This window comes from Stylophora pistillata, chromosome 4 (genome assembly GCF_964205215.1).
Source record: "Stylophora pistillata chromosome 4, jaStyPist1.2, whole genome shotgun sequence".
Taxonomy (NCBI): Eukaryota; Metazoa; Cnidaria; class Anthozoa; order Scleractinia; family Pocilloporidae; genus Stylophora; species Stylophora pistillata.
Window position 1 is genome coordinate 29937091 of NC_142522.1, and position 21823 is coordinate 29958913.

A 21823-nucleotide genomic window follows, 5' to 3' on the forward strand; every position below is an offset into this window, starting at 1 on the left:
TTTAACTTTAATTTACTTTGTATCGGGCGATCAGATAACGGCTTATTAAGCGACTATCTCGGTCTGTTTATTGAGAGATTTTAGGCCACTAACTCAGTCTGTATATTGTACGATTTTAAGCCGTTAACTAACGGCTTAAAATCTCCCAATAAACAGACTGAAGGAAATTAAGCCGTTAGTTAACGGCCTAAAATCGTACAATAAACATACAGACTGAAGGAAATTAAGCCGTTAGTCAACGGCCTAAAATCGTACAATAAACATAACAGACTGAACGAAATTAAGCCGTTAGTCAACGGCCTAAAATCGTACAATAAACATAACAGACTGAACGAAATTAAGCCGTTAGTTAACGGCCTAAAATCGTACAATAAACATAACAGACTGAACCAAATTAAGCCGTTAGTTAACGGCCTAAAATCGTACCATAAACATTACAGACTGAAGGAAATTAAGCCGTTAGTTAACGGCCTAAAATCGTACAATAAAGATAACAGACTGAATGAAATTAAGCCGTTAGTTAACGGCCTAAAATCGTACAATAAACATAACAGACTGAATGAAATTAAGCCGTTAGTTAACGGCCTAAAATCGTACAATAAACATAACAGACTGAACGAAATTAAGCCGTCAGTTAACGGCCTAAAATCGTACAATAAATATAACAGACTGTAGGAAATTAAGCCGTTAGTTAACGGCCTAAAATCGTACAATAAACATTACAGACTGAACGAAATTAAGCCGTTAGTTAACGGCCTAAAATCGTACAATAAACATTACAGACTGAAGGAAATTAAGCCGTTAGTTAACGGCCTAAAATCGTACAATAAACATACAGACTGAAGGAAATTAAGCCGTTAGTCAACGGCCTAAAATCGTACAATAAACATAACAGACTGAACGAAATTAAGCCGTTAGTCAACGGCCTAAAATCGTACAATAAACATAACAGACTGAACGAAATTAAGCCGTTAGTTAACGGCCTAAAATCGTACAATAAACATAACAGACTGAACCAAATTAAGCCGTTAGTTAACGGCCTAAAATCGTACAATAAACATTACAGACTGAAGGAAATTAAGCCGTTAGTTAACGGCCTAAAATCGTACAATAAAGATAACAGACTGAATGAAATTAAGCCGTTAGTTAACGGCCTAAAATCGTACAATAAACATAACAGACTGAATGAAATTAAGCCGTTAGTTAACGGCCTAAAATCGTACAATAAACATAACAGACTGAACGAAATTAAGCCGTCAGTTAACGGCCTAAAATCGTACAATAAATATAACAGACTGTAGGAAATTAAGCCGTTAGTCAACGGCCTAAAATCGTACAATAAACATTACAGACTGAACGAAATTAAGCCGTTAGTTAACGGCCTAAAATCGTACAATAAACATTACAGACTGAAGGAAATTAAGCCGTTAGTTAACGGCCTAAAATCGTACAATAAACATACAGACTGAAGGAAATTAAGCCGTTAGTCAACGGCCTAAAATCGTACAATAAACATAACAGACTGAACGAAATTAAGCCGTTAGTCAACGGCCTAAAATCGTACAATAAACATAACAGACTGAACGAAATTAAGCCGTTAGTTAACGGCCTAAAATCGTACAATAAACATAACAGACTGAACCAAATTAAGCCGTTAGTTAACGGCCTAAAATCGTACAATAAACATTACAGACTGAAGGAAATTAAGCCGTTAGTTAACGGCCTAAAATCGTACAATAAAGATAACAGACTGAAGGAAATTAAGCCGTTAGTCAACGGCCTAAAATCGTACAATAAACATAACAGACTGAACGAAATTAAGCCGTTAGTCAACGGCCTAAAATCGTACAATAAACATAACAGACTGAACGAAATTAAGCCGTTAGTTAACGGCCTAAAATCGTACAATAAACATAACAGACTGAACCAAATTAAGCCGTTAGTTAACGGCCTAAAATCGTACAATAAACATTACAGACTGAAGGAAATTAAGCCGTTAGTTAACGGCCTAAAATCGTACAATAAAGATAACAGACTGAATGAAATTAAGCCGTTAGTTAACGGCCTAAAATCGTACAATAAACATAACAGACTGAATGAAATTAAGCCGTTAGTTAACGGCCTAAAATCGTACAATAAACATAACAGACTGAACGAAATTAAGCCGTCAGTTAACGGCCTAAAATCGTACAATAAATATAACAGACTGTAGGAAATTAAGCCGTTAGTCAACGGCCTAAAATCGTACAATAAACATAACAGACTGAACGAAATTAAGCCGTTAGTTAACGGCCTAAAATCGTACAATAAACATAACAGACTGAACCAAATTAAGCCGTTAGTTAACGGCCTAAAATCGTACAATAAACATTACAGACTGAAGGAAATTAAGCCGTTAGTTAACGGCCTAAAATCGTACAATAAAGATAACAGACTGAATGAAATTAAGCCGTTAGTTAACGGCCTAAAATCGTACAATAAACATAACAGACTGAATGAAATTAAGCCGTTAGTTAACGGCCTAAAATCGTACAATAAACATAACAGACTGAACGAAATTAAGCCGTCAGTTAACGGCCTAAAATCGTGCAATAAATATAACAGACTGTAGGAAATTAAGCCGTTAGTTAACGGCCTAAAATCGTACAATAAACATTACAGACTGAACGAAATTAAGCCGTTAGTTAACGGCCTAAAATCGTACAATAAACATTACAGACTGAACGAAATTAAGCCGTTAGTTAACGGCCTAAAATCGTACAATAAACATACAGACTGAAGGAAATTAAGCCGTTAGTTAACGGCCTAAAATCGTACAATAAACATAACAGACTGAACGAAATTAAGCCGTTAGGTAACGGCCTAAAATCGTACAATAAATATAACAGACTGTAGGAAATTAAGCCGTTAGTTAACGGCCTAAAATCGTACAATAAACAGTACAGACTGAACGAAATTAAGCCGTTAGTTAACGGCCTAAAATCGTACAATAAACATTACAGACTGAACGAAATTAAGCCGTTAGTTAACGGCCTAAAATCGTACAATAAACATACAGACTGAAGGAAATTAAGCCGTTAGTTAACGGCCTAAAATCGTACAATAAACATAACAGACTGAACGAAATTAAGCCGTTAGTTAACGGCCTAAAATCGTACAATAAACATAACAGACTGAACGAAATTAAGCCGTTAGTTAACGGCCTAAAATCGTACAATAAAGATAACAGACTGAATGAAATTAAGCCGTTAGTTAACGGCCTAAAATCGTACAATAAACATTACAGACTGAAGGAAATTAAGCCGTTAGTTAACGGCCTAAAATCGTACAATAAACATTACAGACTGAATGAAATTAAGCCGTTAGTTAACGGCCTAAAATCGTACAATAAACATAACAGACTGAATGAAATTAAGCCGTTAGTTAACGGCCTAAAATCGTACAATAAACATAACAGACTGAACGAAATTAAGCCGTTAGTTAACGGCCTAAAATCGTACAATAAATATAACAGACTGTAGGAAATTAAGCCGTTAGTTAACGGCCTAAAATCGTACAATAAACATTACAGACTGAACGAAATTAAGCCGTTAGTTAACGGCCTAAAATCGTACAATAAACATACAGACTGAAGGAAATTAAGCCGTTAGTTAACGGCCTAAAATCGTACAATAAACATAACAGACTGAACGAAATTAAGCCGTTAGTTAACGGCCTAAAATCGTACAATAAATATAACAGACTGTAGGAAATTAAGCCGTTAGTTAACGGCCTAAAATCGTACAATAAACATTACAGACTGAACGAAATTAAGCCGTTAGTTAACGGCCTAAAATCGTACAATAAACATTACAGACTGAAGGAAATTAAGCCGTTAGTTAACGGCCTAAAATCGTACAATAAACATACAGACTGAAGGAAATTAAGCCGTTAGTTAACGGCCTAAAATCGTACAATAAAAATAACAGACTGAACGAAATTAAGCCGTTAGTTAACGGCCTAAAATCGTACAATAAATATAACAGACTGTAGGAAATTAAGCCGTTAGTTAACGGCCTAAAATCGTACAATAAAGATAACAGACTGAATGAAATTAAGCCGTTAGTTAACGGCCTAAAATCGCACAATAAATATAACAGACTGAACGAAATTAAGCCGTTAGTTAACGGCCTAAAATCGTACAATAAACATAACAGACTGAACGAAATTAAGCCGTTAGTTAACGGCCTAAAATCGTACAATAAAGATAACAGACTGAATGAAATTAAGCCGTTAGTTAACGGCCTAAAATCGCACAATAAATATAACAGACTGAACGAAATTAAGCCGTTAGTTAACGGCCTAAAATCGTACAGTAAATGTAGCAGACTGTAGGAAATTAAGCCGTTAGTTAACGGCCTAAAATCGTACAGCAAATATAGCAGACTGTAGGAAATTAAGCCGTTAGTTAACGGCCTAAAATCGTACAATAAACATTACAGAGTGAACGAAATTAAGGCGTTAGTTAACGGCCTAAAATCGTACAATAAACACAACAGACTGAACGACGTTACGTAAGTAATAAAAGAAGAAATGACCTAAAACCATCGACAACACCCATCTAGGACCACCGAAAACCCACTTCAGAAATCAATTTCAAGCGTAAAATAGCGCACGCTGAAGCTTTATTAGGGCGATTTTCGTGGATATTTATTTACGGAAATGCGTGACAGCAGTTTCTCAAATCATTAATATATCATCAAGTTACAAACCAATCACGATACGCCAATTTGGCCACATCTGTGCGTTTAGAATCCCCGATGAAACAATGGACAGAAGGTTTTCCACTGTACTTTGATGAAATATCAAACCCTAGGGCTTGCTAAAATGTCATACCCTGTGACGTTCCCCAGGGACTTGTGACACTGCTAAAATATTTGACAACAAAGGCCAATAATTACTGAAAAACAACAATTCCGCTTACGCTGCCAAAATCTTGGCTAATGATGCACGATTGAAAAGCAATTTCAAAAAATCGTAGTGTGCTTCGTGTTTCATCGGGGTTTTCCCGTGTTTGGAAATCCCGATGAAACACACGCAATCGTTTTTGCAATATTACATGCAAAGCGGAGCGGAATTGGCGCGTTGTCCCTTCGCTATTTTCTTTAATTGAGTGATGACATTTCATAGTCGTCTAACGGCTTTTTTTCATTCCATTAATCTCATAAACTTAAGTCAATATTCGTCAGTGTCTGCGTTTTTTTGGCTCTCAGGTCAAAAAGACACCAAGGAAGACCCTCATTAGTTGAAAATTTGATGAGGTTGGGTAAGGAGGGGGGCACTGGGGCCTCTGGGAAACCTCAAAACCGGAGGAAAAAACCTCCAAAACCGGAAAACCGACGGAAAAAGCAGCAAAACCGAAAACCCATGCAAACCTGACAAAAGCGCTACATTTTCACCGTTATGAGGGGTCAAAAAGGAAAAACCGACAACCGCCTCAGAGTTTTCGTGAAAACCGAATGCAAAAACACGTAAAATCCGCAAACCGCTCTGAACATCAAAACCGAACAACCGAACCTTTTTGGCCCAAAAGCCTAAAAAACGATCCAACAAACAGTGAAAACCGCAAAACCGAAAATCCCAAAGCCCCCCTCCTTAAGCTAATATCTTACCCTTTGCTAACAAATCGAAATCAGAGCCACCATTTTACATCATGACTGCTTCAAATTGCGCTGCTTAGTGAGCTTATAACAAAGCCGAAAAAAGGGAAACAGGGTGAAATGAGATGCTATTATTCAGAGAAACATGATTGAATTGCATCAAAACAGGAAACCGCGAAAAAAACAGTGACAGTTGAAACAATGTGATAAACAGAACTTGAATATCTCGCAGGATGCATGAAGCTTATTTTTTCCCTAAAAATTACCGCAGGTAATTGACGTTACCATTTTACATGTACAACACACTCATCAAACAAGTAGGAGCAACAACTGCTTTTTATTGTGCATTTCACTGTCTTTTATACAATCAATGAAGGTGCCGGTTTTCGGTAGTTGTAGATGGTTTTTAGGTGGTTTTCGTTGGTTTTAGGTCATTCCTTCTTTTAGTACTTCCCACGAGTTAACGCGTTAGTTAACGGCTTAAAATCTCCCCAAACATATAACAGAATGAAGGAAATTAAACTTTGACGTTCATGGACAAATTGCAAAAATTTTATCTGGAGGGGACACAAAAGAATATTGTAATTGTTCTTGACACTTTATACCAAAACTACGTGTAGCCTGGAGTCTTCTGTAACTTTACAATTGGTTACAAATGGTATGCAATTGATAACGATCACAAAGGTCGACCATAACCCTATAACAATTTGTGACATTGGCACTCCGGTTACTCAAGGATGAAAGCGCGTTAGTGGGTTCCTTCAAATAACCAGAACATTTACTAATAATTCTTGAATACCTGCTTATACTTTATTAAAAGAATTTAGCACAAAGGCAAATTTCATCTTTAGCACAGGCGGCTATTTTCGTCTTCACAGACAGCGGAATTCGCCGGTTGCCGGCTTCTACTGAGAACACTGCATATTTAAAACTGTAATAGCCATTGAGACTGTCCATTGTACAGTGAGTTGTTACAATCGATGATCAACGTTTCCTGAAAAGAACATTCAGAGAAATCTGGCCTCTATTAATTTCAAAATTACCTCTGTTACCCAGGTTTCTTACCATTTTAAATAACCTTACGACGGGAGTAATACCACGAAGGTCAGCAGTCTGCCAGGGAACACAGGGGTACTTAACCTTCAGCAGGCGTGATACTGGAAGTAGGAGGGTGTTACACCCCTTTCACCCTCTACCTTTTTACAGCAGAGATTGTCCAGTAAACTGGCCACCGTAAGGAACACAAAAGGTGACATCTGATCACTACATGGCCGTTTCTTTCGGCTCAAAACCCTTGTACACACAGTATAATTTAATTCTTGAAGACTTATACATTTATTACGATTTTATGTCACAAAAAACAGGTTGGTTCCACGGTCCCCCCGACAAAGCGGTATTATCCAATCACAACCCGTTGTACTATACTTCATGCGACCATACCCAGAAATCCATTGGTTCGTAATCCTGCTTTTCAAATTTGCCGCAACGACTTGCAACTGCGCATTCAGCTATTGTAAAATGATGGTAGTGTCTAGTTACTTCCAAATAACTGATAGAAATGGAAGACAAAAATAACATCAAAGGAATAAAATTAGCCTTTACTTGGTGTCCTGAAAGTTTTAGAAGTTAGGTCTTCCTGTTATCGTAACCTACGCCTGTGTTGCCTTAATCTGTAACGCAAATATACTAGCAAATGTACCCGTACCTTTTGTTATTGCGTGCGCGTTGTTTCGATTTCTGGACATGATATGAGTTCAGTACAACCAATTATGCTGGGGGTATCATCCACTTACCAAGTGGACTCATTGTTGCCGAGATATACCTGTAAGATTCTTACGTACCTTGGAAGCACTGAATTGCTAGACACCCGGACCTTGTCTGAGTAATAAAAAGAGTATTCACAAAAATCTGGTTACAGAACTAAGGACAATCTTTTACAATTGTATTGTTACAAACCCATTATTTAAGTAACTATTTGTGGTGAGAATTTTCTTCACTGCTCGTGATGGCTTCAGCCAGGCTACGTGCCTCTCACTATTTCCTAGGAGAGCGTAACGCCTGTATAGCAATTCCAGCCAACCATTCTAATTCTTTCAAAGGTGTGCCTTTGGGTGAGCGAATGTCTATTAACTCTTCTTGAAGGGCGTGACTTGTCAGTTTCATTCATCCAACAGACGGACATCTTTACTATTCAAATCCTCAATCCAGTCTGACCACCCTTCAATGACATTGCCATCACTGTTGATTCGATCCGCAAAATTGACCAAGTATCCCTCATGTTTTCTGTAGGCCACGATCTGTCCTTTACACCATCCCCAGTACTTTGTAACTTTTCCTGATTTGTCCTTCTCGTCATATTCCACCTCTATCAATCGGTTGATTAGGGCTCTTCCATTTGCCTTTCTTTTGCTAGTTAATATATGTCTGCGTTTATCCGGCGGACCCTCGTCGACACACTTGCCTACACTTGTACGCTTTCGTTTGGTCCTTTGCTTGGCGGGTGATGATTTGTAAGACGTTGTTACGTTCTCTTTGCAGACTGCTGATTTTACAGCATGGAGCCGATCTTCCAGATATATGTTCTCCATCAATGCATGCATTATAGTACCACCATCCTGAAACGACTGCCGGTTTAGAGACTCCACAGGATTGGTAGTACTTGGTCCCTGTTCCCAATCATTGTCATCCATTTCCTTAAAAGCTCTTGTAAACATAGCCAGGTGATTTCCACGGCACCACCATTTACTCCAATGCTTGAGTTTCATCCACTCTTTATTGTCCAGTGTGTCAAATTCCGGCAATAGATCGTTGCCAAAAAATTTCCTTGCTTCTGTTAATTTCCTGCAGCCAGAGAGCACATCGAAAAGCAAGAGAACATTTTCTTTCTCGTCCTCTGTTTCGATTTTGCTTGCTAGAATTTTAAATACACGAGAATCACTTTCATTCCGGCAAACTAGCTTGCAGACTCTGTTAACTGAACGCTGCCAGTGTACTTTGCATCCCCTTACCACTTTACGGGCAAGTTCTTCGCCCAGACACAGCTGCAATCCTTTATATTGTCCATCATCAAAGTCAACCAGGATCGATCTTAAATTCTTGCCATTAGAGAATCGGGCATGGTCAGCTGTAACTTTGTGAAAAATCGTGCTGATGGACTTCGCGTACGTCTCGCTGTCTTGCCTACTGCACAAAACTCTTGCTACTGCATTATACACGCATGTTTCGTCATTGAAAGAGACAACGTTTAAAAGGTATGGGAAGAAGTCGTTGCCGGTATAAGTAATATCTATGAATATATCTTCTGCTGTACTCAACATCGCAGATTGAAATGGAGCCATGAAGAATGCGTATTTTCTGCAAGGTGTAAATAAATACTCGCTTCCTTCCATCTGATAATGACCCATCATCTCATTGACTTTATCGCTAATATTCTTACTGCATTCTTCGTACAACTGGTTGCTTTCCACTTTCTTCCGAATTCTATCGAATTGGAGAATCTCGTCAAGTGGGCGTAGCTCTTTATTAACAGAATTCCATTTACCAAGGGCTAGCTTCCTCTCTTTTCTAACACGGTCAGCATTTGCTGCTGGTGAACTGGCTTCGGCTGGAACATAGCCAAGTCCAAGTCCTTTCATAATGTCTTTAGTTTTTTTGGAACTGTCATCAGAAATTAATCGTTGGATGTCCTCTTTGACTTTGCTCGACACGTTGTGTGCTGCCGGTTTACTGTGATTGTGTCGAGTTCCTGGTACAACACCGACCCATCGTCTTCCATCGTCAATGCAAGGCCACATGTACACCATATGAGAAGTACACGGTCCAGATGAAATAAGAGAACAATTTTCCCTGTGATTTACACATCGATTTATCTTTTGCCTGTTAGAGACCACATACTCACATTCGGGAGCAGCACAGGTTTTCACCCCTTCACAAGGCCCTCGTCTTACAAACAAGGAGGTTTTCTGACCTTCTACGATAAGGTCGTGCTTATTTGTTTGCGAGTGTCTTTTTGACAGCTGGTTGTCATCCCACATAAAATGTGACCGGGTGCTTGCTGCAAAAGGCAAACGGCGCCAGTCTTCCACGTAGGCCAATGGTTTTTGGGACAACTGTGAGTCATTATCGAAACCGGGAAATTCATATTGATCCTTGCGCGTGAGCTTTTCCCAGGTATCGGAATGCTTCAAAGCTTCTTGTATTTTTGGCAAGTGATGGTGTCCTCGTCCGCTCCTTTTCTCTCTAGTTTTGTTGTCTCCCTGTCTTTTGTCCTCGTTGAAAGGATCGATCGCGGGGTCGAGAACAGGTACGTCGCACGGACAGCGCAAAAATTGCTTTCCTTTCTCGGACACTCTATATTGTCTCCACACCCTTCTAAATGTTTCGCGTCTCAAAATAACGAAATTGATGTCTACATACTCTACATTAATTGATTGTCGCAACACTCTTGACCACCAATCGATGGAACATTTTTGCCCATTCAGCTCCAAACCAGCAGAATAGGTATGTGAGCTCTCCAGAAGTTTCTGCAAGGCGGGTGTGGAGAATTTATCTCTCTTGCTACCTCTTAACCACGCGATTAGTTCTTCCTCTTTCACACCATTTTTATAGTTTTGCAGTTGTTCAAAGTCACTAATGGCCTGTACAAGAAGGCTGATCGCTTGCTTTGCGTTAAAATCTCTTTTCGCTTTGATATCACAACTTGAACAACATGCATCATTGCATTGCAGCTCCAACTCGCCCTCTCCAAACTTGCTTATTAACACATCTCGAAGGCATCTCCCAGAGTATAGAGAGTATATCCACCTCCATGATTCACCAAATTTATCCTTCATGCGTTTCTCTTCAATATCCGAGCAGTTTTGTGTCCAGAAACACAATCGCTGATCGTCTTTTGATTCATTTATGAGAAGAAATCCATCGGCGTCGTTCCCACTGCGTCCTGCTCTGCCGAATTCCTGCACTATTACACTAAGGTTGCGCATACAACCCACGCGGAAAATGTTGTCCACGTGAGGACTATGTGTCCCGACTTCGTATGCCTCCGTCGCAACCAAAACTTGAAACTCCTTTGCTCTGAAGTCAGAATCAGTCTTCTTCTTCTCAGCGTGTGTCATCCCACGTCCATAAAAGGATCTTACATTGTCTTCTCCTAGTAGCCTCTGAAGTGCTGCCGTCATCAACTGGACATCACTTCGGAAATCCATGTACACTATTGCGTATTCGTCATTTACGATCGTTTTAATATCGGTCGCGCATGCGCACCAGGTGTCACCCTCTGACTTACCTTTTGGAGTTTTATCGGACTTCCTTTTAGTTGGTTTGACGTATGGCTTGATGTTTAACTTGATGTTGCTGCGATTGATAGAACCCTTTATGAGAACAGGACTTCGTAGGTAGTCATTACACAGACTCTGCAACTGTTCCTCGCTCAGGGTTGCGGTTAAAGTCATCACAGGTACTCCACTAAACGTATCTTTGATATTCTTGAAGGAATCGTAACTTGATCGAAAATGGGAATTTCTATCAAACATTTTATGCACTTCATCCAAGACTAATAGTTTAATATGTTCCTTATTTTCCTCAAAAATGTACTGAACACGATTGATGAAATGCTCAGGAGTCATGAACACAACAGACGGGAAGGAGCGCTGGGCGTCCGTAGAAAATAGTCTCTCATGATTATGATGGGCCTCGGTCCCTGCTGCTCTTCCTAACGAAAACGCATCGATACTAAGGCTCTGTAGCCCTTCAATTTGTGAGTTTATAAGCGATATGGTGGGGCTCACAACTACAACGAACTTCTTATGATCGATTAGAGAGGGCAACTGGAAACATAAACTCTTCCCACTACCTGTCGGTTGTACCACTATCGCATCTCGTCCGAGAGAAACGCTGTGGACAGCATGCAACTGGAAATCTTTGAATTCAGTTAAACCAAATCTGGTCAAGTGTCCTTTCCAAACGATCAAGTCATCTGTATTCACATTAGGTAGATCGTCAGGAAGCGTGTAATTAGATTTACCCGTCGATGCGCAGGCGATCGATTCTGGTGGGCGTGCTTCTAATTCTTCATGACCTTGGTTACTTTCAATTTCTGTAGTTACCTTTAAAACGTCTACACTTCCTTGAACTTCTTGTCCTCTCTTTGAAACTTGCTCATCGGCCACGAACAAGTGGGAAGAACCACGCTCCATCTCCATCTGGTTCTTTTTGACGCCCTGATCTGGGCTGTTTTTGCTGTAATTGTCTCCGGTGCTATCGGTAGGGGTAAGAAGGGATGCATTGCTTTCTAATTCTAGGCTGGCATTTAAAAGTTGTTCGTCGTCCACATCTAAGTCGAATTCGGAGGTGCAACTTGAAATAGCCGATTCCCGGAGAAGAATTAAAGAATGCAATTGCCTTGCATAGTTGGGAATCGATGCTTTCATTCTGATAGTAATCCACTCCACCATATTGTCTACAACAGTTTCTATTTGATCGGCTTCACAATCGAATCGCACCGACAAACCACACTGTGTGCCGCCTGCCTCCTCCGGAACCTTATGTGTATCCACAATGATAAACGAGGAACGTATCACCCCAACCAGGATAGCTAGTGGAGGACATAGATAAATGGCGAACGCTTTTCCGTCACTGTTTGATGCCTGATTCAGAAGTGTGAGGGCTTTTTTCAAATAGTTCTTCTTCTCTTCAATGGACTGCGATGTCTGCTTCTCCAACAGTTCTTTCGCGTCATAGTTAGTAGATATGATATCGGCTTTGGTCATCGCGGCGAGTGCTTCATCAACAGCAGCAAAGTCACTCATCGATCGAAAAGTATTGATGTGTCTGGGGAGTTTCCTAATTGTTTCGCTCGAAACACTTTCAATAATAAACTGTTTCTCCTGGCCATTTAACTTTGAATACTTCAATAAATCGTGGGCAATTTTAGAACAAAGGTAAACGCACGCGTTGCTGCCGTCGTTCACAGAGAGGTTCTTTGTAAGGTCGTGATGTAGGTCAGCCGGAATGGTTGTACCTTCGGATAAAAAACTACTTACCACTTCGTCCGTCACTTCAACTGCCATTCCTTGGTGGGTATTCAAGGGAGTAAAAACCACGTTTGGATTCTTCGACCTCCAGTCTTGGAAACTTATGTGGTTTTTGTTACCTAATTCTTCCTCATGTAGCGCTGACATTTTCAAATCCACTTCGGCACTTGTCGGTCTCTTACTGGGATCCTGTTGCCAACATTCATGTAGAAGCGACATCCACTTTGCTGCCTTTTCACATCCTAACTCACTAAGATTTTCAAAAGTGACAGTAGGTCTCTCTCCTTTACGCACAAAGTCGTAAATGAGTGAAGAATTTGCAACTTCTCCCTCCCATGGAGTTGTACGGTTTGGCAGAGTAAATTCGATCATTACCATTGCGAGGCTGTAGATATCGCTGGCGTAGGATGGTCTGGAACCTCTATCTAGCAGTTCCGGAGCAGTGTACGCAATTGTGTGCATAACCGAGTCAGTATTTGTGGCAGATGGCATGACCGATACTGAAAACTGCGAAAAATCAAATAGGGCAGTGCCAAAGTCACCGAGTTTAACCAGGTAGCCGTCCTTACCGTTGTCACCAATGAATATATTGCCAACCTTAAGGTCACAATGAACGATCCTGTTTTCATGCAGGTATGATAAGCCGTTGGTAACTCCCCTCATAATTTGTAGGCGTGTTGACCAGGGGATGGGCTGAAACTCATGTAGATCCAAAAATTCTCTGGCGTTGTGAATTGTACATAAATCTCCATCTATTTCAACTTTCTTTTCCAGCAACTCGGTAACAAGCAGCGAGCGATCGAAGTCGACTCCGAAATGCGCAAGTATGTTTGGATGGCGAAGTCGTTTCATGCATTCCATCTCCTTTTTCATGCGCAACTTTTGTTTCATTGAAAATGAAACCATGAATTCCTTACACGCAACTTCTACAACATCATTTCCCGATGGTTTGTACTTACCTTTAAAAACGCGAGATGTAGCTCCCGTTCCAATCGTTACCGTGGTCAATTCCACGGCCTCAGGATTCACAGTGGAAATTTCGCCGCCAGCACGTAACTTTCCCCTCCTTCCCGTGAAATGCTGAACTAGAGCGCTCTCTTGCTCTTCCTCCTTCCGATTTTGCCAGAAGCGTCTGCTGCCCCACACAATCAATGTTTCCCGTAATAGGTCTTGCATGGTTCTATATCAGCAACTTCTTTAATGGAAAAATAACAGTAAAAGAATATATACTGAGTGGAAACTTGAACCCGTATGCAAGGTTACTATTGAAAATAAGAAGAGAAATAGAAACAGGGTAAGATAATTTGTATTTACGACTACAACCCTGTCGTTGAGGGAGTCTTAAATATCCTTTTACCTTGAGAAATAGCCAATTTATGAATTGCCTTTAGCCTCTTTTCCAAAGCGAGTCCTGGTGCTCATCCTTTGGTATGGTAACAATTTTTATTCACTTGCAAATTAAACTCATTTTCATACGTTTGGTCAAGCACTAGGCCTCGTTTTAAAAAAAGAGGCTACACATAATTTGAAAATGGCCTATTAAGTAAAGCACTTTAACAACTGATCTCCATAATAAGCAACTAGGCGGGGTGAAAGACACTTTTAATTACACTCTCCAGTAAAACAAGGCAATGTTGATCAGCACTCGAAAATACGCGAACCGTTCTGCAGAGTCTCACGAGAGTGGCGGCAGAGACATATTTGAGAAAGCACAGATCTCAAAGTGGGAATGATATCGGGAGATCCTTTTGACAGGTTACAATTAACTTTCACACACTGGCGGGCTTAAGCGTCCACTGCGAAAAAATAAGTTTTTTGTAGATAACTCGCGTGCTTTTCAATGTCTTAGCAAACCTTATTCTTTGAGACTATAGTTAGAAAAACAAGGTTTACTTTGGCGTTAAAAAAAAAACAAAACAAAAGATGAAATGCCAGCATCTAAAGAAGATAAAACGCTTCCTTCTGTGAAGCGATATCGGATGTGGTAGTTTGTTCGGAGGTGGTAGTATTTCTAGTGGCGGATTCATCATGTAATCTTCACGTGACATGATCACATTCAAAAATACAAAGAGCCACTAGAATGTTTCAGCCTCGTCAGGTATAATGAGGTGACATTGGGGTCTCTGGGAAACCGCAAAATCCGAGGGACAATAAAAGACTCCAAAACCGAAGGACAGACGAATAAGAGACAGGAAAACCGAAAACCGCATGCAAACCTGCCAAAACCGCTACATTTTCATTCCCCAAGGGGTAAACAAGGAAAACCGAAAACCGCATCAGACTTTTCGGGTACATCGAACACCGAATGCAAAAGCACGTAAAATCCCCAAACCATTCTGAAAAGTAAAAACGAAAAACCGCCCTCTTTTGGCACAAGAACCCAAAAACCGAAAAAAAAAAAAAAAGAAAAAAAAAGCCGAAACAGCAAAACCGAAAATCCCAAAGGCACCCTACCTAATGGTTCTTAATCCGTATCTGTTTTCAAGTGTTTTGGCCCGATAGCGTGCTTGGTTTTGAGACGAGCTGAGTGCCGTAAAGCTCTGAACGCGTTTGTTGAAAAATTATAGACCCATTGAGTTAGGTGTTACAAAGAGTGTTTCTGTACATGCTTAGTCGGATAATCATTGGGCTAGATAACCAATATAAGTTAAAGATGCGTTACAATATTTCCGGCTGCTTAGTTGGTGGACGAAAGATATTTACTGGGCTCTGAAAACATGCGCAAAACATTACAAAGAATATCTTATCGGAATTAAACGTTTCGATGGAAGATGAAGTACTTGAATGTTATTTAGGAGGGGCGGCGGCGATCTATGAAATATACACGTACTTCATTGATATCTGGTGGGGTGTTTTGAGGCATGGTAGCTATTCTTGCTTAAAAAAAGTTCTAAAACAAAGAGATACACTTACCACCAATAGTAAATATGAAAGATATGGCAACGAAAACTACGAAATGGGCAATTCCTGGATCGTAGATGAAGTTATCGTGATGTACCTGAAGCAGACGAGAAAAGCATTCGTTACATAAAGTCCCAAATGTACTTACATGAAGGCAAAGAGAATACCTTTTGCTTTTGGAATTGTTCACGTAATTTTCGTTTTAGCCAAACTTCAGAAAACCCAGCTGCCCCTTCTTTTTTCCGAATGCTTGAAGTAAACATACAAATATACGTAGTAGGTATCCTGTTTCAAACAGTTGTAAATCAAGGGTTCTGTTTTTGTACAATCAATCTATTGGAAACAATGACGCACACTTACCACAAGTTAAACAGTCCGAAGTACTGCCCGAAAAAAAAAAAAGGAAAAAAAACATATGTACTCGACAAGCTCGGGATCGTAGAGAAAACAGTAGTAAAGAATCTGGAACAATCGTCAATCGTTTGTTCTCTTGCGGTTTTCAAGCCCCAGACGATAAAACTTTCCCGAGGTAATTTACTTAGGGAAAAATCGGTCACACTTGCATATCTCAGTTTCCCTAGGGAAACTGTCAATAAGTTAAGTTTCCCTAGGACAAAACCCTGTAGTGTGACCACAGCTAATATCGCGTTTACGATCCTCCACTGTCGAGTTACCAGTCTGGCAGAGGTTATGTGTGTGCCTTTTGAGTCGGTCGACTTGTGCACAATCAGTTTTCCTTGGTGTATACAGTGTGTAAATACCAGATCTATCTATCTTTCTTTTGTCATTGATGTTATCAGCCGAGATCTCGGAATTTCTGTTCCTTGGCCCCTGACTTAAGCCGCAAATATAGAATTCACGAGCGCTGTCGCAATTCTAACGTTATAGTACTTCTACTCTATGAAATCATTTTTGGTACAATCGTACAAAACAACTCAGGTGTCTCGTTAACACAGACCTCGAAAACGCAGACCGCAGACCCCACAGCTCGAAAAACGTGTACACAGTGTGTAATTACAAGATTTATCTCTCTTCCATTTGTTATCAAACGAGATCTCGGAATGCGTCGCGAAACTGAAACTAATTTCATTGACAGTGAGATAACAGATAAAAATAGACGTAAAGTAGAGTAAATTGAATAAACAAAATAAAATAACTAGAAGAAAGAACAGTTAAATTGATGAATGACAGGGTTGTATAAAATTTATGTATTGTTATATCTAATATTTGAAATGGTTATTTTTATTATTAAGTATTAACCACACCCACGACTTTTACCCACTCCCATGACCCACGACTTGTACCCACGACCCACGACCCACGACCATTAGTCAAACTCCTCTTTAGATATATAAGATGCAAAGAGAAATAATAACTGGTGCGCCAGATACTCATAGTACCGTTCCCATCAAGCAGAAAAATGCCGGAAAGGCGGCACCATTGCGATTGTAAAGTCTGTGTCCTAATTGGTCGGTTATTTTCGTGGGATGTTCCCTGATGATAAACCAACTATGCAAACGCCACTGAGTCACTACTTTGCGATTTCGGTTAGGTAAGTGTGTTAAACTGTTGTTGCGTTGTGTTTTGGATGTAGAAGAACAATTTCAATCCTCTGTGTGCCTCTTATCTGTTTCCTTTGCTAATTGTCATATTTTATGTGCAGATAGACCAGTCTTGAAATCCAGTTGAAACACAGTAAGTTACTGAAGCTTTCAAAAGTGAACAAGTTTTATCAATTGACATCTCCAACAAAAACAATGTACTATTCTTAATGTGATTCCTCGTTAGTCAAATAAGTGCCGCTGCGAAAGTGTAAAATTTCTATGGTTGGTTAAAAAAAAAGGAATGGGAATGTGCGAAAAATTTATAAGCCTTCTGTCTTTTAGATGGCTGAACTCTACGAGGAGATGGAGCTATTAAGATTAGAAGTGGAAGGACGTAGGGAAGAAAACGAAGGAGATCACGAAAGGGACAGACGTGAGCGAGGTGGGGAGATGCCGCAAGGCGATAGAGAAAGGGAAAGGCATCAAGATAGGAGAAGATTAGAAAGGAGGGTTGAGAGGCAAGAAAGGAGACGCCCAATGCGACGCGAAGAAAGAGGACTCCCACGTCCACGTGAAGACAGAGGACGGCCACGTGGACGCGAAGGAGCAGCCGGGCGCGAAAGACGTTACCCTCTAAGGGAAGGAGAACGGCCGTTTCAACCTAGTAAGTAATAAACCCAGTGATTGTAAACCTAGTTCTTCCATGAAAATTACTCTTTGCTACGGTGAAATGTGAGGGGCGCTGAATAAGCTGTAAAATTGTAACTATCTGTTCAATTGAAAGCGAGCTAAATTCATGTTCTTACAATGACGCTGTGAGATAGGAAATATACATGGGAGTGTCTAATTAAATGACTTAGGATTGCGTGCACCGAAATAGAGATATATTGTTCCAAATTTCAGATTAATATAAAGGATACATAGAATCTCTCCATGTATTGTTCTTTATTTCCTTTCAGAGAGATGTTACAACTGCGGCCTATCTGGCCACATCCGGGTACAGTGCCGAAGAAAACGAATGAGGGCTAAGAAAGAAAGTGTCGTGCACTACCACTTCCACGGAGTTGTAAACAATTTAAAAATTGGCGAATAAAATGCCATAAACGATACAAATGTGTGATTGAGGCTTAATACGAAATTTACATTACAAGGAAATATGTGGACCTTGAAGTGGTACCCTGGATTGCTGACATATGCTAAAAGAAATCGGAACAAGAAATTCGAATTCGAGTTGTAATAAATTAAATACATGATGCGAAGTACCAGTCTCTACCTATGAACTTACGACTTGTCGTGTCGTTATGAAAATACCCTGTGTTTCCAAATAGAATGCCCACAAAAGTTTTCGCATACCCCGTCACTTTGCAAGCCTCAATAAAAATTGGACACGCCGCTAAAGATATTTTATGCCGTGAAGGCGTGATGCCCTTCAGTCGGTGTTATTACTAGAATACGACCCCAAGTCCTAAAACCAGGAATGCTGGAAAATGACCCCGACATCCTAAAACCTGGAATGCTGCCTTGATTGACATAAGGTGGTACATTCCAGCGCCTAACTTAGCATAGAGTAGCGGCTTTTAGTTTCGTGTAGATTAAACTACAGTTAGGGGCCGATCATGTAACTTTTGAGGGGGTGGGTGATTTGTGGTAATCAACAAATTTTTTTTTCTAGCAATCTGCTGGGCAGGATATTTTTATCGGTATTTTTTTTGTTAAATTTCTTACTGTTACATTTGGGCTGCATGCAATTTTTTTTTCTTCCAACAAGCGCTTGCAGGAAATTGTTTTTCAAATTCCCCCCCACCCCCCCAAAGAGTTAAATGGTCGGCCCCTTACCAGGATTCATCATAATATGTGAAACATTGTAAAATCCGCGAGTTTCGCAACCAAAGACGGCTTCATTTCATTCAATCTGTCATATTTATTGTACGATTTTAGGCCGTTAACTAACCGCTTAATTGCATTCAATCTGTTATATTTATTGTACGATTTTAGGCCGTTAACTAACGCCCTAATTTCGTTCAGTCAGTTATGTTTATTGTACGATTTTAGGCTGTTAACTAACAGCTTAACTTCATTCAGTCTGTTATCTTTACTTTACGATTTTAGGCCGTTAACTAACGGTTTAATTTCGTTCAGTCTGTAATGTTTATTGTACGATTTTAGGCCGTTAACTAACGGCTTAATTTCGTTCAGTCTGTTATGTTTATTGTACGATTTTAGGCCGTTAACTAACGGCTTAACTTCGTTCAGTCTGTTATGTTTATTGTACGATTTTAGGCCGTTAACTAACGGCTTAATTTCGTTCAGTCTGCATGTTTATTGTACGATTTTAGGCCGTTAACTAACGGCTTAATTTCGTTCAGTCTGTTATGTTTATTGTACGATTTTAGGCCGTTAACTAACGGCTTAATTTCCTTCAGTCTGTTATGTTTATTGTACGATTTTAGGCCGTTAACTAACGGCTTAATTTCGTTCAGTCTGTTATCTTTATTGTACGATTTTAGGCCGTTAACTAACGGCTTAATTTCGTTCAGTCTGTTATGTTTATTGTACGATTTTAGGCCGTTAACTAACGGCTTAATTTCGTTCAGTCTGTTATGTTTATTGTACGATTTTAGGCCGTTAACTAACGGCTTAATTTTGTTCAGTCTGTTATGTTTATTGTACGATTTTAGGCCGTTAACTAACGGCTTAATTTCGTTCAGTCTGTAATGTTTATTGTACGATTTTAGGCCGTTAACTAACGGCTTAATTTCGTTCAGTCCGTTATGTTTATTGTACGATTTTAGGCCGTTAACTAACGGCTTAATTTCGTTCCGTCTGTTATGTTTATTGTACGATTTTAGGTCGTTAACTAACGGCTTAATTTCGTTCAGTCTGTTATGTTTATTGTACGATTTTAGGCCGTTAACTAACGGCTTAATTTGGTTCAGTCTGTTATGTTTATTGTACGATTTTAGGCCGTTAACTAACGGCTTAATTTCGTTCAGTCTGTTATGTTTATTGTACGATTTTAGGCCGTTAACTAACGGCTTAATTTTGTTCAGTCTGTTATGTTTATTGTACGATTTTAGGCCGTTAACTAACGGCTTAATTTCGTTCAGTCTGTTATCTTTATTGTACGATTTTAGGCCGTTAACTAACGGCTTAATTTCGTTCAGTCTGTTATGTTTATTGTACGATTTTAGGCCGTTAACTAACGGCTTAACTTCGTTCAGTCTGTAATGTTTATTGTACGATTTTAGGCCGTTAACTAACGGCTTAATTTCGTTCAGTCTGCATGTTTATTGTACGATTTTAGGCCGTTAACTAACGGCTTAATTTCGTTCAGTCTGTTATCTTTATTGTACGATTTTAGGCCGTTAACTAACGGCTTAATTTCGTTCAGTCTGTTATGTTTATTGTACGATTTTAGGCCGTTAACTAACGGCTTAATTTCGTTCAGTCTGTTATGTTTATTGTACGATTTTAGGCCGTTAACTAACGGCTTAATTTCGTTTAGTCTGTTATCTTTATTGTACGATTTTAGGCCGTTAACTAACGGCTCAATTTCGTTCAGTCTGTTATGTTTATTGTACGATTTTAGGCCGTTAACTAACGGCTTAATTTCGTTCAGTCTGTTATCTTTATTGTACGATTTTAGGCCGTTAACTAACGGCTTAATTTCGTTCAGTCTGTTATCTTTATTGTACGATTTTAGGCCGTTAACTAACGGCTTAATTTTGTTCAGTCTGTTATGTTTATTGTACGATTTTAGGCCGTTAACTAACGGCTTAATTTCGTTCAGTCTGTTATGTTTATTGTACGATTTTAGGCCGTTAACTAACGGCTTAATTTCGTTCAGTCTGTTATGTTTATTGTACGATTTTAGGCCGTTAACTAACGGCTTAATTTCGTTCAGTCTGTTATGTTTATTGTACGATTTTAGGCCGTTAACTAACGGCTTAATTTCGTTTAGTCTGTTATCTTTATTGTACGATTTTAGGCCGTTAACTAACGGCTCAATTTCGTTCAGTCTGTTATGTTTATTGTACGATTTTAGGCCGTTAACTAACGGCTTAATTTCGTTCAGTCTGTTATCTTTATTGTACGATTTTAGGCCGTTAACTAACGGCTTAATTTCGTTCAGTCTGTTATCTTTATTGTACGATTTTAGGCCGTTAACTAACGGCTTAATTTCGTTCAGTCTGTTATGTTTATTGTACGATTTTAGGCCGTTAACTAACGGCTTAATTTCGTTCAGTCTGTTATGTTTATTGTACGATTTTAGGCCGTTAACTAACGGCTTAATTTCGTTCAGTCTGTTATGTTTATTGAACGATTTTAGGCCGTTAACTAACGGCTTAATTTCGTTCAGTCTGTTATGTTTATTGTACGATTTTAGGCCGTTAACTAACGGCTTAATTTCGTTCAGTCTGTTATGTTTATTGTACGATTTTAGGCCGTTAACTAACGGCTTAATTTCGTTCAGTCTGTTATGTTTATTGTACGATTTTAGGCCGTTAACTAACGGCTTAAAATCGTACAATAAGAATATAGTTATTTAATATTTTTTATTCTGTACGATTTTAGGCCGTTAACTAACGGCTTAAAATCGTACAATAAGAATATAGTTATTTAATATTTTTTATTATATATATTAAAAAAAATATATTATTTATTTTTTTATTTACGAAATTATCATACCGACCGGGATAGTGGCTTA

General features: G+C 39.3%; 3 protein-coding genes and 1 long non-coding RNA gene across 4 annotated transcripts in view; 2 read left to right on the top strand and 2 right to left on the bottom strand.

Annotated features, from left to right (window-relative positions):
• The window catches only part of LOC111342792 (TNF receptor-associated factor 2), a 69700-nt gene that overhangs the window by 23019 nt on the left and 24858 nt on the right, over positions 1–21823 (top strand). The window lies entirely within an intron of this gene.
• Positions 61–15019, bottom strand: LOC148733267 (uncharacterized). Its single transcript, XR_016000884.1, has 2 exons — positions 14887–15019; positions 61–5414 (listed from the first exon to the last, which is right to left on the bottom strand). It is a non-coding gene; the product is annotated as an uncharacterized LOC148733267 (long non-coding RNA).
• LOC148733268 (uncharacterized) lies at positions 7490–13875 on the bottom strand. The gene has a single exon (XM_088759282.1). The coding sequence runs from the start codon at positions 13844–13846 to the stop codon at positions 7799–7801; it is 6048 nt and encodes a 2015-aa protein (XP_088615408.1). The 5' UTR covers positions 13847–13875; the 3' UTR covers positions 7490–7798.
• Positions 14185–21298, top strand: LOC148733269 (uncharacterized). The gene is made up of 3 exons (XM_088759287.1): positions 14185–17266; positions 17458–17779; positions 18075–21298. The coding sequence occupies exons 2-3, from the start codon at positions 17458–17460 to the stop codon at positions 18206–18208; spliced, it is 456 nt and encodes a 151-aa protein (XP_088615413.1). The 5' UTR covers positions 14185–17266; the 3' UTR covers positions 18209–21298.

Bases quoted from the DNA above. Each gene is read 5' to 3' on its own strand.
- LOC148733269 (XM_088759287.1), top strand. From the start codon at position 17,458: ATGGCTGAACTCTACGAGGAGATGGAGCTATTAAGATTAGAAGTGGAA. The intron at 17,780-18,074 runs GTAAGTAATAAA...ATTTCCTTTCAG, and splicing joins AGAACGGCCGTTTCAACCTA to AGAGATGTTACAACTGCGGC.
- LOC148733268 (XM_088759282.1), bottom strand. From the start codon at position 13,846: ATGCAAGACCTATTACGGGAAACATTGATTGTGTGGGGCAGCAGACGC.